The sequence below is a fragment of the Colossoma macropomum genome, unplaced genomic scaffold, assembly GCF_904425465.1.
Source record: "Colossoma macropomum unplaced genomic scaffold, Colossoma_macropomum, whole genome shotgun sequence".
In the NCBI taxonomy this organism is placed as follows: Eukaryota; Metazoa; Chordata; class Actinopteri; order Characiformes; family Serrasalmidae; genus Colossoma; species Colossoma macropomum.
The window spans coordinates 14031644-14049078 of record NW_023494789.1 but is presented as its reverse complement, the minus strand read 5'-3'; the positions used below and the strand labels follow the sequence as shown (position 1 = coordinate 14049078).

Below are 17435 nucleotides of genomic sequence, written 5' to 3'. Positions count from 1 at the left end.
GTTCTCTCGTTATCTCATTTAAGCCCACTTATACTCTCTCTGGCCGCCTCTTTCAGCACCTCCTGAAAGTTTAGCTGTTGGTTTTAGTTGCTTTTTCTGATGCAGTGATTTGTGTTGTAACAATAGAAAAACATCCTCTAGAACAGCTATACAACTTTATATGTAGAGCTGTGTAGAACTGCCTGAAGACATACTATGGTGAAAGTATTACTATTACAGTGAAATCGTGACTCCAAAATATGCAAAAGTAGCTTAGCGAATACAGCTTTGAGTAAAAAAGTATCCGTACAAAAGTACAAAACTCCTGGAGAACTGAATTCTCATCCATCCATCTGGCATCTTTCAGGATAGTTTGTTAGACTCTATTCCTCCCTGTCCATGTTTAGTCTAAAATAAAAAGCTAAAGCTCCAAAGTGAGAGATAAACAGTAAAGCAGTTCAGGAACCCCCACCAAATAATGAATTAACTAAATTTAAACAGTTAAACTCTATAGAGAAAATAAAAAAAATGCAATAATTTGAGTGACTATGTAATACTTAATATTATAGGATACACTCACAAACACGCACATTCAAATTTTAAATAGAAAAAAAATAAGGGAAAAATGAGGCCATTTCTAAAGGAGTTAAAAAAGGGAAAATAATAATAATAATAATAATAATAATAATAATAATAATGACACAAAATGCCCTGACCTGTAAAGTCTGTTTGTGGTTGTATCTGCTGGTTTCTGCAGTGTGTTTTGCTGTTTGTGATGTTGACGCATTTGGTTGGTGAGCTATTAAAATTGTAGTTACTTATTTGCAGAAAACAGCCCCTCCATACAGACTCAGCTTCTGTAAGGGCTTTGTTCAGACCAGACCAGATCAGATCAGATCAGAGAGATGCAGACCTCCATAGCAAACTCTTTTTACCTGGTTAGGGTTGCCTTTTTAAACTTATCCACACGAGAAAAGCATCTCAGACAGCTTCGTCTCAAAGCTAACAGCACATTGTTGCAAGTCTTGTTTAGGTTTCTTAGTTTCCAGATTTTGTGAAAATGAAACAACTAACAATGTCTTTATAATGTTTTTTGGTGGCATTACATTCATTAATTTATTACATTTTTTGCAGTGTGGACCAGGAAGATCAGCAGAAAAGCCCATGACGAAAACATTGTTTTTATTTATTTTTTACCAGATTAATAAATTAATGAACTCTGATTATATTATTTTCTATTGGATGTTTAACCATTTTTTCACCCCACCAAAAAATAACAATGAAAACAGAGTATTAAAATACTAATAGTGTTTAAATACACCAAGCATGATTATATCAAACAATACTTAGAATGTATAAGTATGTATTTTACAGGAATCATCAGACCTAAAAGCCCCACTGCTGATTATCTTAATTCTAGTCAATCTATGTGATATGTTATTTTGAGATGGTTGTGCACTTGTTATAAGGTTATATATCCTATTTCTAGACATTTTATATCTGTTTTAAGTAATTTTATCAAAAAAAAAATGATCTCATTACATTGTCTGATAATTTTGCTGGTTTCAAGTAAATTTCTTAAAACAAGCAAAAAACATCTGCTAATCTAGTGAGATAAATGTACTTAATAAAATCACTGAAAACAAGTAAAAAATGTTTGGACATAAGTTAAATAATCTTGAGATAAGCTTATAACAATCTCAACAGCAGAAGTATTAGATTTATTGACTAGATTAAGATAATTTCACTTGCCAAGATACCTTTGTTTGCAGTGTAGATATGTGCTTCTTCTTCTAACACTTTACTGTACGGTGCTGTTCATAAGGCTACATGATACCTACATGAGGTTGTTATTACAACTGACATAACCCTACATAACTGTTCATAAATGCTTATTACAACAGGCATCATCAGTCATAAAGGATAGCTGACTTTGATCAAAATTGATCAAATGTAACCTTTCTAGCGGATGACGCTTATTGGAACAAGCATTTATAAACAGTTATGTAGGGTTATGTCCGTTGTCATGACAAGCTTATTTAAGTGTCATGTTGTATGTTGACACTGTGTTAGTGGTATTTTGAAAAAATGTGGTGGAGCTTCACATGTCTCAGAGGAACCTGTGCTAGACTTCACCCTCCCAGCTTGGTAGCATCGAGTGACAGGGGGAGACCTAGCTAGACACTAAATTGGGAAGACCCCCCATTGAAAAACAGTTCTTAAAATCAATTACACTCATAAAGGTCAATTGTTATTTGAACTCAAGTTTATTATGTCACACATTTACATTCATAGAAATAGAGTTAAAGTGAGCACACATATTTTTGGCTACCTCAGTTTGTGAAAGTGTGTGATGTTGACATGCTTTCAGTTTTTACAGTCAAACAACTGTTGCTTTTTTAATGTACTATAATAAGTAGTTTAAGGATTAATCTTTCATTACACAAAAAGGAAGACATCTTGATAGGTAAAAAGAGAATTTCTACATCTCAGTCTATGGAAAGGGAAGAGATACTAAAACTGTACAAATGTCCTCTGTCCTTTTATAATAACTGTATACAATTATAATAACAGTACAATAACAATACCAGTGCCATCAAGTTCATTTCAACTCCTGGTGACCATATGGATAGTGTTTCCCCACAATATCTCTTGTTCTGTTCGGGTTTTAGGTTTATTGGTTGTTTATTTATATTCTTAAAAGTGAATGTTCCTTATTGATTGCTGGTCTGGCTATACTTTATACATAGCACTTAAAAAAAATGTTCTTTATCTGTTTAAAAAATTCTTTAGAGAAACAAAAGTGGTTGCTCTCCAAAGAACCCCTTTTTGCAGCTTGATTCTGAAAAGTGTACTGCTATGATAGGGAATGTTTTAAACTGTGCTCATAATCCATAGAACATTCTTAAAACCATGTATATGCTGAAGACGTTGGTTGAGCTTTCTTAACAATCACTGATTGGCTCTACTTTTTACTTGTCTTACTATCATTACCGTTCACATACAGCGTTTTCTTCTGCTCTGTGCTTCCAGCAGGCTGTGCTGCCGGATGCTCCTCCACATCAGGGGTCTCATATATGTCCTGGGAGGAAAAGATGGTAAGGCATGATTTCATTTCCTCTTTACAAACTCATTTGAGATTTTTTTTACTTGAGTTCGATTTGATAAGACATCAGCAGCAGTACCTTTGGTTTTGAGAGAATTTTTTATTTCTTAAAATGAAAATGTAAAGTAAGACATTTGGGGTAAGATCCCTTCCAGACATGAGGCAAAAGACCCCTTTGTCCAGCCTCCTTCCTCAGTCCAGAGTAGCACAGGCCATGCTACAGTATTGTCATTTCCATTTTTGTCATTGTTTATTACAATGAAGTGCAATCATTAAGACATAAATTGATAGAATCCTTAATTTCATTTTATAAAATCATATTTTGTGCCGTATTTTGTGTTAATTAATAATGAAAAGCATAGACTGGAAATAATTTGACATACAAATTGTACATTTTGTAAGACTGAGATGAATATTTAGGTAACACTTTATTTGGAGTGGCCCTTTGTAGAATGTTAATAAACTTATTATTATCAGTAACACATCAACACATCACATCAACAACATATCAGTGAAGTAGCAGTAGTGAAGCATCTGAATACACTGAAGTAAATATCTTGTAGATGTTCTGTTGATACATTACTTACATGAAGTAGATGTGTTGTTAATATGTTATAATATCTTTCATTACACAAAACCTGACCTCACCCAACCTTACCCCACACCTAACCCTAACTCTGGCCCTAATCCTAACCTTATTCTTAACCTCAACCCAAAATCTAATCCTAACTCTCACCCTGGCCCTAATCCTAACCTTAACCTCAACCCAAAATTTAATCCTAACCCTCACCCTGGCCCTAATCCTAACCCTAACCTCAACCTCAACACAAAACCTAATCCTAACCTTCATTTGTTTTTGATATGTTACTGAGAGACTGTTGAGGGTTTGTTCTAAAAGAATCTAAAAGGACGACTCAAAATAAAGTGTCACCATAATTTGTTGCAATATTCACTAGGAGGGATGCTGATAGTGTAATTGTCTACTGTTCCAGTTTATGTCCTCTAACTATGTATAGGGTTACATATCACCATCCAGGTAAACTCACAGATACAGTTTAGATTTACAGTAAATGGGCGTTTTTCTTAAGCAGGGCATTTTGTCCGTGTTTTGTATCTCATCACTGTTTGAACAAAAACTATATCTCCAGAAAGGTAACTTTATGAGAGAGAAATTATATATTCCAAGTAATTTTGATCCATTTCTATTGGTCTATTCATCCTGACATTTTGACGCAATGTAAAGGGCATTCTACCATCTTAGGATGTTTTGTTTATTTCCCATCTTATTCCATCTAGTCATCATAATTCTAATACTACACTGTAAAAAGCGGCTCATCAGATCTACTTAAAAATCACTTCATGTGGTAACAAGCAACTGAACTAGTTTCAACTTAAAACACTACAATGATTGAAAGAATCATTGAGTATGTATTTAGGTTGAATAAAACTAGTTCAATCGCTTGTTACTACATGAAGTAATTTTTTAAGTAGATCTCCGGTGTATGAAGATTGGCCAGTAGGGGGAGCAGTGCACTCATGCCTTGTCCTTAAACTCCACCTATTGGCACGGCCATTGGCCGTTTTATTGGCTCCCTACAAAAACATCTGCTGGAATTGGGGTGTGCTTCATTTAATATGTAAATGAGGGGTTGGAGCTTGTTTTCACGCACAAAAGCCGATTCATCATTTGTGCTCAAATATCTTTTCATGAATTATATGCAGAGTAGTTCATTAAAGGTGACTTGTAGGCAACTTTGAGGAATAAAGGGCAATGACTGAATGTTACCTCTGAGTTGCTGAGAGCAGTGATGGGAATAGACACTGTGTTGAGATTTGAATCTTGAACATGGTTCTCCTGCAATGAAAATGTAAAAAGTGCAGAATTGAATGTGTCAGTGCAGAATATTCATCAAATGTAATGAAATTTGATTTGTTACTAACTATGGAGCTAAAAGTACATCATTATGTAACTACACAGCAAAACAGGAGTGTTTTATTATATTTATTTAATTGCACATTTAAAAAAGATGCAAGTGTTGCTTAGTAAAGGCAAATGTTCTTTTTAGAACCACAAGTTCTATATAGAACCATCCACATGCTTAAGCTTGACATTGTGTCAGTAGCAGAACCCTTTTTGGTGCTATATAGAACCATTTTCAAAAAGGTTCTGCACTGTAAAAAGTGGCTCATCAGATCTACCTAAAAAATTACTTCATGTGGTAACAAGTAAATTAACTAGTTTTATTCAACTCAATTTATTCAATTCAGTTTAAGTTGAATCAAACTAGTTTAATTGCTTGTTACCACGTGAAGTATTTTTTTTTTATGTAGATCTGATGAGCCACTTTTTACAGTGTGTAGAGAACCATATATAACACATTCTCTATCAGTCTGAAGAACCATTTTACCATGCAAAGAACCATTTAAGCATGCATCTTTTTAAAGATCGCACTTTTGAATAGCATAGCAAAGTAAAAATAATAACCTGTGATTTTTGTCCAGTGTACACATTTCACTTAATAGAAATTATTACATAGAAACTACAGACTACATTGTAACTATAAACAATGATATTTAATCAATGCCATTTTTTCAGTCCATGCAAACTCTGTGATGTGTGTGGAATTAGTGCATGTGCATCCCTGTAGTTACTCATATTGATTCCCACCGTTGGTGCAGCACTGTAGACAGCTTTGTAGGCAAACACAGAGACGATGATGGAGATGATCATCTGAAGCACCGAAAGCACCAGCAGTATTCCAGTGACTCCAAAAACATATACCTGAAAATGCATATATATATTCACTATGTCAATATATACAATCGCCAAGACACCCTTATTTTGTGATTTTGATCATTTGAAAATTCTAGCTGTGTTTTATATTGTTTGACAAAAAAGGGCAATGAGTGAATGTTGCCTCTGTTTTGCTGAGAGCAGTCATGGGAATCAACACTGTGCTGAAATTTGAAGCTTGGCCAGGCAACCCCTGCAATGGAAATGTAAAAAGTGCAGAATAGACTATAGAAGTGGTCTGAAAATGATTTCTGAAAAATATATATTTTTGGAGATTTTCTACTGCTACGTTCAAGCCTCATTACTCAAATCCGATTTTTTGCTCTCTGACATGATGGTTCACACTCTTTTAGATAAGTGATTCAAATCTGTCATTAATGTGAATGAACCAGCATCCTGAAATGATCCGCATGTGCACATCCTACTCAGTAACGTCACGTGAATGAATCATGTGCGCCACATTCATCATCAGCGAACAAACTAACCAACAGAACGAACCTTTCCTGCTAAGATAATTAACTCTGATCAGCTCTCAGCTGTTCATTCTTAGAGCGAGACGAAGGCGAAAAAGGTGAGATGTGTTGCTTTTCCACCGTTTACAGGCTTTAACTTCTGTTTGGCGCTGCTGCCATGGTAACGCTGAATGATGGTGCACATGCAGTGGAAAAAAAGCACATGAATTCCAATCTGAGCGTTCACATTAAGGTCGCATGGCCAAAAATCTGATACGTATCCACACAGCCCTGAAAACATCAGATCTCACACATCTGTCACATTAGGGCAAAAAATCGGATCTGTGCCACTTTAGCCTGGTAATATGAACGTAGCCTATTTACTGACATTACTGTGCAAGTCTTAGGCACAAAAACACATTATTTAAAACTATTTATTTGGGCATTAAGTGTGTTTTTGCTTGTAAAATCAGTATATACTATTAGAATAAATACAAATTATGATACATACAGTAAAAGGTAGTGATCAATTCTTAAAAAAAAAAAATAAATAAAAAAATAACCTTGGTGTGTAGCTTTGACCTAAGCATGCCAAAAATGTCATATTAAATGTCAGATTTCTCCTAGATGCCACCTGCTCTGTTCTATTTTAGCAGCAGCACCTGATTTAGCCCTCTGTGGTCTGAGGGAATTTTCTTGATTTGTACATGTCAAATTCATCTTTAAAGGCTCTTCATATAACATGATACTCATATGTTTCATATCAAAATGCTCCATTATCTTCATCACTACTTTCCACACCATCTTACATCTGCCTCAATGAAGAATGAAGGGTTTCCAGCGTGATGGTCTGTTCTTAGTGATTTCCTGATTGTCCGTTGGTCAGTTTTACACAAAATGTAGATGGACGCACAAGTCCACCAGTTCCGCATGGTGAGAGGCAGATGACATGTATATCAGCCCCTCTTCATAGCCTCATAACTTTGGATGTGAGTCATGTGAGTCTTGTGATTAGATGGAATGGAAAAGGCGACTCAACAGGTTCAGGAAATGTTTGAACTGTGTTTCTGTGCCGTATTATTACAAAGATACAGAACCACAGATAGAAACATCCAATTTGATGTGTGGGCAAGTTCTGTTGACTAAATAAACCAGTTGCTGGTTGAAAGATGCAAATAATACTGGGCTTCCTCAAGAAGAGGTTTGGAAATGATTACATGAACACAGTGACACATTAAAACACTGCTTATTGGATTAATGTTATTTGGATTCATTGTAATCTTCGTGTTTTTTGGAAAAAATTCAAAGGAAACTTACACTTAATCGCTTACTGCTCAGACAAATAGAGTTTTAAATCTAAGTGTAAGGTGCATAAAGCATTTGCACAGTACTGTATAGGTGACAAATGTGATAAAATTAATAATAATAATAATAATAATAATAATAATAATAATAATAATAAATACATAAGGCCAATATCCATTTGGTTGTTGAAACAGAAGACACAGCAGCAGGATAATGCAGATCCCAGCAGTTACAGCACTGATCACATTCATCACAAGGATGGTTTTGACCTGAGAAAGAAAGAAAATAGGATTCTGCAGTGTTACCATAAATGCAGTCATATGCAAAAGTTTGGACACGATCAAATGACGTTTGGTTGATGTTCTACGTGAAAATAAGTTAACACATCCTCTACAGAGAACACACTTAAATATGCTAGTTGTTCTGGTCAGGTTATCTTGGTAGTGGTATTCATCCAAAAATTTCCAATTGTTTCAAATGAAGGTTTATGCAAACAAAGACACTTAAAAGAACAAGTAACAGTGACGTACCCCACATCCACTGAGTCGCTTTTCTTGTACAAAACCAAGGCAACCTACAATGATGTGCTGTGGAAGAGAGAAGTAGTTATATCTTCATGTAAACATGAAAAGGCTAAGAAATCATCAAATAATTTCAGCAAAATACTTACAGTTATAGGCCCCCACAGCATGAAAAGGCTCCTCTGACAGTTGTCATGAACTTCATAGGGATAGTAAGGGGCCCAGTTTAACATTATGGTTAACACAAAGCCAAGGAGAAGCGCCAGACATCCAATTACTATTTGTGCTTTCTATTAAAGAAAAACACAAAACAGTGAAGTTTAGTCATGAAAATAGTGAACAAACAAAAAAAATCTGTAAAACTACAGTAAAAAGTCCAGCAGTGCAGATGGCTGGTAATTAACAGTAAAAATATGTTTCCCAGTGTTGGTAAAAATCTGTAAAATCATTACTTTTATTAGAAATGCTGCCTTTTACTTTTATTTCAACAGCTTTACTATTTATCAACTAGTTCAACTAGAAATTCTGATGCACTGTATTTTGCCATAATAATAACAGTAACAACATTTCAAATAACACTAATGTCTGTGGAATAAAGGTGATCATTTGGCTTTGTGAATAAATACAGTATATATACAGTTTATTTACATGCATTTAACCTTTTTTTTTAATCTAAACAGGTTTTGTCTATTAAATTGTTCAGTACCTGCAGTACTTGCCTAGTATTTGTATGTTGTGGAGTGTATATATATATATATATATATATATATATATATATATATATATATATATATATATACACACATATGTACATAACATTTCTACCCCTTATGGTAGACAATGAATTCTTAATTTTAATATGCATTGCAACCATTTAAAGGATAGTGTAAAATTAGACTTTGATATGACAGCAACGATGTATTTATATAAAAAATGTCTATTTTTCCTCACAAAGGTAGCAAAACAAACACACAGTTCACATAGTAAATCTTACCCCAAGTGCTTTTGGTTGACCTCTGAAAAATGTCTCAAAACTGGTCAGCGGTTGAGATGTCATAGCAGGGCCATATGTGCCTGGAACTGTTTGTTGGAGGGGAACCTGGGTAGTAATTGTGAGGCCATTACGGTGAAGCACAGCGGTGGACATCCTTCAGAGGAGCTCTAATAGAAAGAAGTTATTCTGAAGGCAGTCTGTGAAGTACAAGTGTTAACAAAAGCAACACACTGACTTGAGTATTTTTAAATACATTAACACATGAATAAATGAAATAAAAAAAATGAAATTTTTGGAAATTACAAGATTTCAAGTATCACTATGGGAAACACTGTCATTTTCCATATTATTTTTACAGTACTTTGCATTTTACATTATACATAATCTGAACACCTCGTTATAAAACTCATCTGGATTTTTTAATTTAAAAGCTTTTGTTTTTTTAGCAACAAATATATATTACAACAGACAACAAGTTATGACAAGACAAGCCACGATAAAACAAACAAACAAAAAAAACCCAACAACAGACATAAGGCAAACAAATAAGTTGAGACAAGCCAAACAAAAAGGGGTATAATAATAATAATAATAATAATAATAATAATAATAATATTAATAATAATAATAGCAATAATAATAATAATAATAATGACAGACAGGCAGTATATGGAGTAAATAAAGTGTTAAACATATGTATACACTTATACACATACACCCATTCAACATCTTTGTACATAAAATACAATAGTTTATTACATCAGTAATAAGTAGGCGATATTGCTTTGCTGTGCAGAAGAAAGGGAGAGCCAGGGCGCCCCCAAGGGCCCCCCCACCAACCATTTTCTGCCCCCTCTGCCTGAGTGTTATCACCTATATACTACTAGCATTAGTACTGTGTACTTCAGCTTACAGTTAAAATAAAATATTTAAAATTATTTTTAGAGCCATTAAACACACACACATACTCACAGCCTCAACATTTTACAAACATATTTCTGCACATCTGCAAATCTGTAAGTAAGAGCAGAAGAAATAAACAAAAAGCTCTGACAGCCAAATATAGAAAAAAATAATACCTGAAGGGAGAGTCTTCAGTTAGTCTGTCCTCTGGAAGTTAATCTGCGTATGCTAGATGTTAGTGCAGTGATAGTGATGTTAAACTGTATTAATATACACACATTCTGCCCTCGGGTCAGTTAGTTAATGAAAAAAAGGTGATTACTCATTTGCAGAACTGACTATAGTCAAAGGCGGGAAAGTACCTTTTCCAGCCGCTAAATGGTAATGTATTTTTTTTATTTACAACAAGCCAGCCTGCCATTTATATAATGTCTGTTCAGAACCAAATGTTTGAAGAATTTAATGCTTCTAAAAGCTCCCTCGCTAGCTGGGTGCCTGAGACACTGTCCATGATAACTTTGAGATCCAGATGTGGCCTAAAATGTTTATTTTTAAATCTATTTCTGGTGGAGAGGTTCAAATGTTAAGAAGAGTCATTTTGTCCTTTCAACAAAAAACAAACCACCTTGAGAGCCACAACATTTTATGTCCATTTTACCATCTTGGCTGTAAATATGTCTCAGTATGTGCTAATGTGCTAGTGTAGGCTAAAAAATAGAGTATATTTGAAAATGCAGACTTACTTTTCTTTGCTTTAAACTTTAGCTCAGCTGATTTTCTCGTATCTCCAGCAGGAAACTTTTCCACAAATGGAGGGCTTTCTTGTAAAATCTGTCTGACCGTTCGACTTTTTACCAGGCTGAAGTCAGCTTCTCATTCGAATCACCCGTTCCACCTTAAATGAACATAACTGCTGCTCCATTTAAGGTGAAATGGGAAAGTTTGAACAAGACACTAATTTCAGCTTCAGCCTTTTGGTGTTTCACGGTTTCTGGTTGCAGATTAAACATATCAGGAAATCAGCTAAATGCTTCATCGCCAAATTATTGCTGTTTGTCTTGAAACGTTCTCTTTGAAAAATGAAAAAGTGATGTACAAATAAATGTATGCATCATTAATTTAGTGTTCATGGGTAGTGGACACACAACCTGAAAAAAAAGAAACTTTCATTAAATATAAACCCGCGCTAACAGAACATGGAAAACACTCTCAAACATCTACATTTCCCTGTTCCTGGTGTACAGTCCACAGTTTTTTCTTAACGGCCACATACACAAGCCAGGGGCATCTGGTGCTGTCTGACAAAGGGGAAGCACAGGTGGTGATAATGTAATGGCAAAATAATCGAATACTTATAAAAGGCCATTAAAAAGTTTGGACAACATATTAAGTCCACATAATTTTAAATTCAGCAATATTTTAAAAAATGTAGACTTAAAAATGACCAACTTCACACCAAAAGGCATTACTAGATGTTTTATTCAATATTTTAAGCATTTTTGGTGAAAAAATATATAATATGATAAACAATGTAATGTAAATGCAGGCATTTTTGATATTCGTTTATTATAACCTCCTTATAGATATTTCTCAGATTTATCATTCTACAGTTCTGTTAATCATTCTGGACCAAGGTAGTGTTAGGCAAGTCTAACACTGGCTTTCTTGGGTTTTTTGTTGGCCTTTTTCAGATTCTCACTTTCCTGCTCATGTAAGACCTGTAAATTCTTACAAAACCAGCAAGTTTATTCAATCAAGATAAGAAAATTTAGGTACCACTTTTGGATGGTTTTGAATAGTAAGCAAAATGGCTATATTTGTGTTGCAGCCATGGCACCCCTGGTTCCTATCACCACCACTGTAAAGAAATCTGTGAAGTTTGGAAAAATCTTCCAAAAAAAGGTTTGGAAGTTTGGGGTTGTGAAGTGTGCGATGATTTAGGCATGATGCTAATTGGTGGGCTATAAGCTTTTGGAAAATTGTTGAAATTCTCCAGTTGATAACAGGAGGCAGCTGTTACCAGCATACAGTTGAACAGAAATTAAATATCAAATGAATCACTGTTTGGAACAATTTATTTGAGTAATTTAGAGGCTTTGGTGTGACTTTTATCTGATTTTGAATAAAAACAATGAATGCTAAAACAGCAAAGTAAATGAAAAGCCAGAGACACCTTAGGCTATTTGCTGCAGTCATAATTTTTATGAAATCTGTGATGAAAATAAGACATAAATTAAACAATATGATTCCTGTACTGTTGACAGGCATGGAAAAATAGGCCTCCATGTCCGAAAACTCAATTTATCCCGTGTACAAAAATTAAGTTAGTTTACAAACTGCTAACCATCATTTGTATTATCTACATAAATATCAATATCAGATTGGAATCAGTATTGACAAATACTCAATATTAAAAAACACTCATGCTGGGCGGTTTGGGGGTCTTGAGTCTTTGGGTAGAGGTGGTGGGGATAAGCCAACAGGGGTCCAACCATATCTTTGTGCATGCCTGCCAACAGTGATCAGCACTGATTATAATATCATATATTTTTTTTATGATTTTGCCCAGCCTCTGCCTTGTAATGGGCTGGTGACCTGTCCAGGGTGTTTCCTGCCTTCTGCCCAATGGCTGCTGGGATGGGCTTCAGCATCCCCTTTGAACCAGAAGGATAGATGGCTTAAATAATGTGTGTGTAATGCCCACCCCCACTTTATTGAATATCTACTTACTTATAATGTCCTTTTTTAATTTAGCGCAGGAATGTGTTTGCATTTTTAGTTTCTGTCCTGCCATCTGGTGCATACTGACAGTGAGCATGGGGATGTTTTGACCTTTAACCTCAGTTAGACAAACCGATACTTCCTTTTTGAGGAGCTCAGGGACTCAGGAGCACATTTCAGTTCACCGGCTAATCCCGAACGCTCCTCATGGGGAAACAGATCAGCGGTGGCTTAAAACGCTATTCATTTCTCCGAGATAAATTATTAAAGCTGGAAAATGGAGACCTGGGGAGACGCACAGCTTCAGTCAATAATCACTCCCATGGTAATACACTCTCTCTCACACACACACACACCCCTCCATCAGAGAGAAATGATCTATCTGTAAGCTCCGTCACACAGGCAACCTTCTGGGACCCATTATTCCAGTTCTTAGAAGCTCTACAGAGACATCTGGATGTGGTGCATTCTCAGAACAGCACTAACTGGGTCATTTTTTAACACATCTGTGAGTCCAGTTAAGGAAAAGCAATATTTGTGTTTCTTTTCACACAGCTTATGTTTTATCTTCTTTACAATCATTGAGAGCACAGAAAACTATTAAATGACCCATGTCCTACATTTTACTTGCATTTTATATTTTTATATGACATTTGCTTGGTTTTATATACGAAAATCAGCCATAATTCATTTTTACATGACCATTTTCGGTCCTCTTTTTATCTCTCAGAATTAAGCAGACTATTTTGGTTAGTGTGTCTTTGTGACTGAAATGTGTAAACAGCCTCTCTTCTAATTGGCTGCTCTGTTTTGAAACATTCCTTACAACTTCAGCATGAGTGCGTGGAGCTAAGCTGACTTGTGCTGTTAATGTGTTCGTTTTTCATGACATCACAAACATACTGATTTCAAAATGAGATCTTTTTGAAGATTAGTTTCCATATGTGGACTGCATGGACTGGGAAGTGTAAATCTCTGAAACTTTAACAATATTTAAATATAACAATAAATTATTATTTAATTTTGAAAGTGATTATTATTTTATTTTATATATATATATATATATATATATATATATATATATATAATAAAATAATAATATATTATAATTATAATATATAATATAATTATAATATTATAATAATATATTATATAATATATAAGTATATTAAAATTACTTTAATAACACGTTTCGTGTGTGTGTGTCATGCATTCAGCTCCCTCTATGGAGGAAACGGACATCATCTCCCAGAATTCTCTGGGAGATCATGTGACTGAGAAGCCGCACTCGGAATCCGACTCGGATGTGAACTCCATTTCCCAGGATACTATGGAGTCTCATGTGACTTCAGACTCTCACAGGCGCTCCTATCAGCGCTCACAATCCCCTGAGTTTTGACTGCTTGCACCTGTGTTGATGATCTTACGTTAGACCAACTTATCACTCTGGCTATTAAGCTCGACCACCTCTTGAACTCCAGAAAGAGAAATAAGAGCTTAAGACCCTCACAAAACACACAGCCCCATGTAAGGATCACAAGAGAAAATCCTGACCTCCCAGAACCCATGCAGTGTGATTCCTCGCGCATATCACAAGAGGAGAGACGGCGCCGGATCACCAATCATCTTTGTCTCTATTGTGGTCAAGCAGGACATCAAGTTCGAGACTGCCGCTCCAGACCACAGCAAAGCAAGGCACCAACCCCTGGACAGCACGTGGAGTTCACTCCACGTGCTAATGTGGTGAGTGTTCCCACAAAGGGGTTGGTTTCTAAATCAGTGATTTTACCAGTTCAGATATGCTTTCATCCAAACTCTCTTGTTGTTTCAGCGTTGATCGACTCGGGGGCTGAAGGGAACTTCCTCCACGCTAGGATCGTGGAACAGCTGCAGATTCCTGTCAAGAATCTTCAAACAGCTCTCAAAGTCACCGCTTTAGATGGAGACCCAGTGGGACTGAGACCCATTACCCAAGTAACGGTGCCTTTGGAGACCAAGGCCAGTGCCCTACACTCTGAGAAACTTTCATTTCTTGTTCTGGAACAATCAGACTTTGAAATGATATTAGGGCTCCCATGGTTGGAGAAACACGATCCTACGATTTCTTGGACTGAACATACTGTTACTCACTGGTCTGAATATTGTCTTCAGAACTGCATTCACACCCCTGCCATTTGCCTTAGGTCTACCACCATAGAGAGCCCCAACTCTGATTCCCCTTTTGAAATACCCCATGAATACATAGACTTAAAGGAGGTCTTTAACAAACAAAATGCGACAAAATTGCCTCCTCATAGGCCCTATGATTGTGCCATAGAACTCATAGAGGACCCAGTACTACCTAAAGCAAGAGTATATCCCTTGACACAAGAAGAACAAAAAGCACTTGATGTGTATATTGAAGAAGCCTTAGAACAAGGGTTTATCCGGCCCTCCACCTCTCCTATCGCCTCTAGCTTTTTCTTCATTAAGAAGAAGGACGGTGGGTTACGTCCATGCATAGATTACAGAGCCCTTAACCAGATTTCCAAGGCTTATCCATACCCCCTACCTCTAGTACCAGTAGCACTGGAGCAGCTCCAGGGTGCTAAGTTTTTCACCAAATTAGATCTCCGTAGTGCCTACAATTTAATTAGAATTAAGGAAGGTGATGAATGGAAGACAGCGTTTTTGACCACAAGGGGGCACTATGAGTATCTGGTGATGCCATTCGGGCTCTCTATCGCCCCCTCGGTGTTCCAAGCCTTCATAAACGACATCCTCAGAGACATGCTGGGACACTTTGTAATCGCCTACTTGGACGACATTCTAGTCTACTCACCTTCCTTTGATACCCATGTACAGCATGTTCGAGTTGTGTTAGAAAGACTATTAGAGAATAATTTGTTCCTAAAAGGGGAGAAGTGCGAATTCCACCTCCAGTCTGTCTCATTTTTAGGGTACATCATCAGTCAACAAGGAATTGTCATGGATGACCACAAGGTGGAAGCAGTGGTCGAATGGTCACAACCCACTTCAGTAAAGGAGCTGCAGAGATTTTTAGGATTTGCTAATTTTTATCGTAGATTCATCAGAAACTTTAGCTCCATTGCATCCCCGCTGACTTCACTTTTAAAAGGAAATCCAAAGAAGATCACATGGAATGGACAAGCAGAGAAGGCCTTTCAATCTCTCAAGGAGGCGTTCACCACCGCACCCATTCTTAATCACCCTGATCCCACACAACCTTTTGTGGTGGAGGTGGACGCATCAGAGACAGGGGTAGGCACAGTTTTATCCCAGAGGACGGGATCTCCGGCCAAGCTACACCCCGTAGCATTTTTCTCCCATAAATTGTCACCCACGGAGAGAAACTATGGTATAGGGGATAGGGAATTATTGGCTGTCAAGCTAGCGCTAGAGGAGTGGCGCCATTGGTTGGAAGGCGCCAACCATCCTTTCACTGTTTTGACGGATCACAAAAATGTAGAATATCTTCGCACGGCGAAGAGGCTTAATGCACGACAGGCTAGATGGTCGCTTTTTTTCTCACGTTTTAAGTTCAGTATTACTTATCGACCAGGGTCTCGTAACACCAAAGCTGACGCCCTATCCAGGAAATATCAACACGAGACGAACCATTTGCAGAACGAGACCCCAGAAAGGATCCTTCCTCCTGAGGTGAACATTTCGTCTATTAGGTGGCAAATAGATGAGGAAATAGAGAAGGCTTTGTCCCACACGCAAGTACCCGAGCATTGTCCCCCAGAGAAACTGTATGTTCCTCAGCCACTCAGAACTTCTCTGATAACTTGGGCTCATTCATCATTAACTTCAGGCCATCCAGGAGAAACCCGTACCCACAAACTGTTAGCTAATAGATACTGGTGGGAATCCATGAATCAAGACATCCATTCATTCATCTCTTCCTGTTCAACCTGTGCTCAGTGCAAAACACCTAAACTGTTACCAGCTGGGAAATTGCTGCCATTACCCATACCCAGTCGACCATGGTCCCACATTGCAGTTGATTTCGTCACCGACCTACCAGAATCGCAAGGTTTCACGACAGTTATGACGGTCATTGATAGATTTTCCAGAGGGGTTCGTTTTGTACCTTTTTCTAATCTGCCCAGTGCTTTTCAGACTGCAGAGGCCCTGTTCCAGTTTGTATTCAGGATCTACGGAATTCCAGAGGACATTGTTTCTGATAGGGGACCTCAGTTCACCTCACAGGTATGGGCAGCCTTTTTCGAGCATCTGGGAGTGTCACTGAGCTTGTCATCGGGGTATCACCCACAGTCCAATGGACAATGCGAGAGGGCTAATCAGGAACCTGGAAAATTCTTGAGATTATTTTGCCATGACAATCCTGCTGATTGGTCCGTTTATCTGAGTTGGGCAGAAATCGCACAGAATTCATTGACTTGCTCTTCTACGGGACTGACTCCTTTTCAGTGTATTCTAGGGTACCAGCCCCCTCTTGCACCTTGGACTGGGGTCCAAACAGATGTTCCTGCAGTGGATGATTGGATGAAACGCAGTGAACAGGTGTGGGAGCAGACACATCAACACATTGAAGAGGTACTGCAACGTCAGAAAGAACAGGCAGACAGACACCGGGGTCCGACTCCAACGTTCAATCCCGGAGACCGAGTGTGGCTGTCTACAAGGGACTTTC

General features: G+C 37.1%; 1 protein-coding gene across 1 annotated transcript; it reads right to left on the bottom strand.

Moving 5' to 3' along the window:
- Positions 1–5952: 5952 nt before the first annotated feature.
- On the bottom strand, positions 5953–10294 carry LOC118807442 (membrane-spanning 4-domains subfamily A member 18-like). Its single transcript, XM_036569454.1, has 6 exons — positions 10231–10294; positions 9152–9318; positions 8307–8447; positions 8167–8223; positions 7798–7905; positions 5953–6072 (listed from the first exon to the last, which is right to left on the bottom strand). Exons 2-6 carry the CDS (start codon positions 9302–9304, stop codon positions 5953–5955), a joined length of 579 nt encoding a protein of 192 aa, XP_036425347.1. The 5' UTR covers positions 9305–9318; positions 10231–10294.
- Positions 10295–17435: the final 7141 nt, after the last annotated feature.

Bases quoted from the DNA above. Each gene is read 5' to 3' on its own strand.
- LOC118807442 (XM_036569454.1), bottom strand. From the start codon at position 9,304: ATGTCCACCGCTGTGCTTCACCGTAATGGCCTCACAATTACTACCCAG. The intron at 7,906-8,166 runs GTACGTCACTGT...TTTCTTTCTCAG, and splicing joins AGCGACTCAGTGGATGTGGG to GTCAAAACCATCCTTGTGAT. The intron at 6,073-7,797 runs GTATTTATTATT...TTTCCATTGCAG, and splicing joins CAAATGGATATTGGCCTTAT to GGGTTGCCTGGCCAAGCTTC.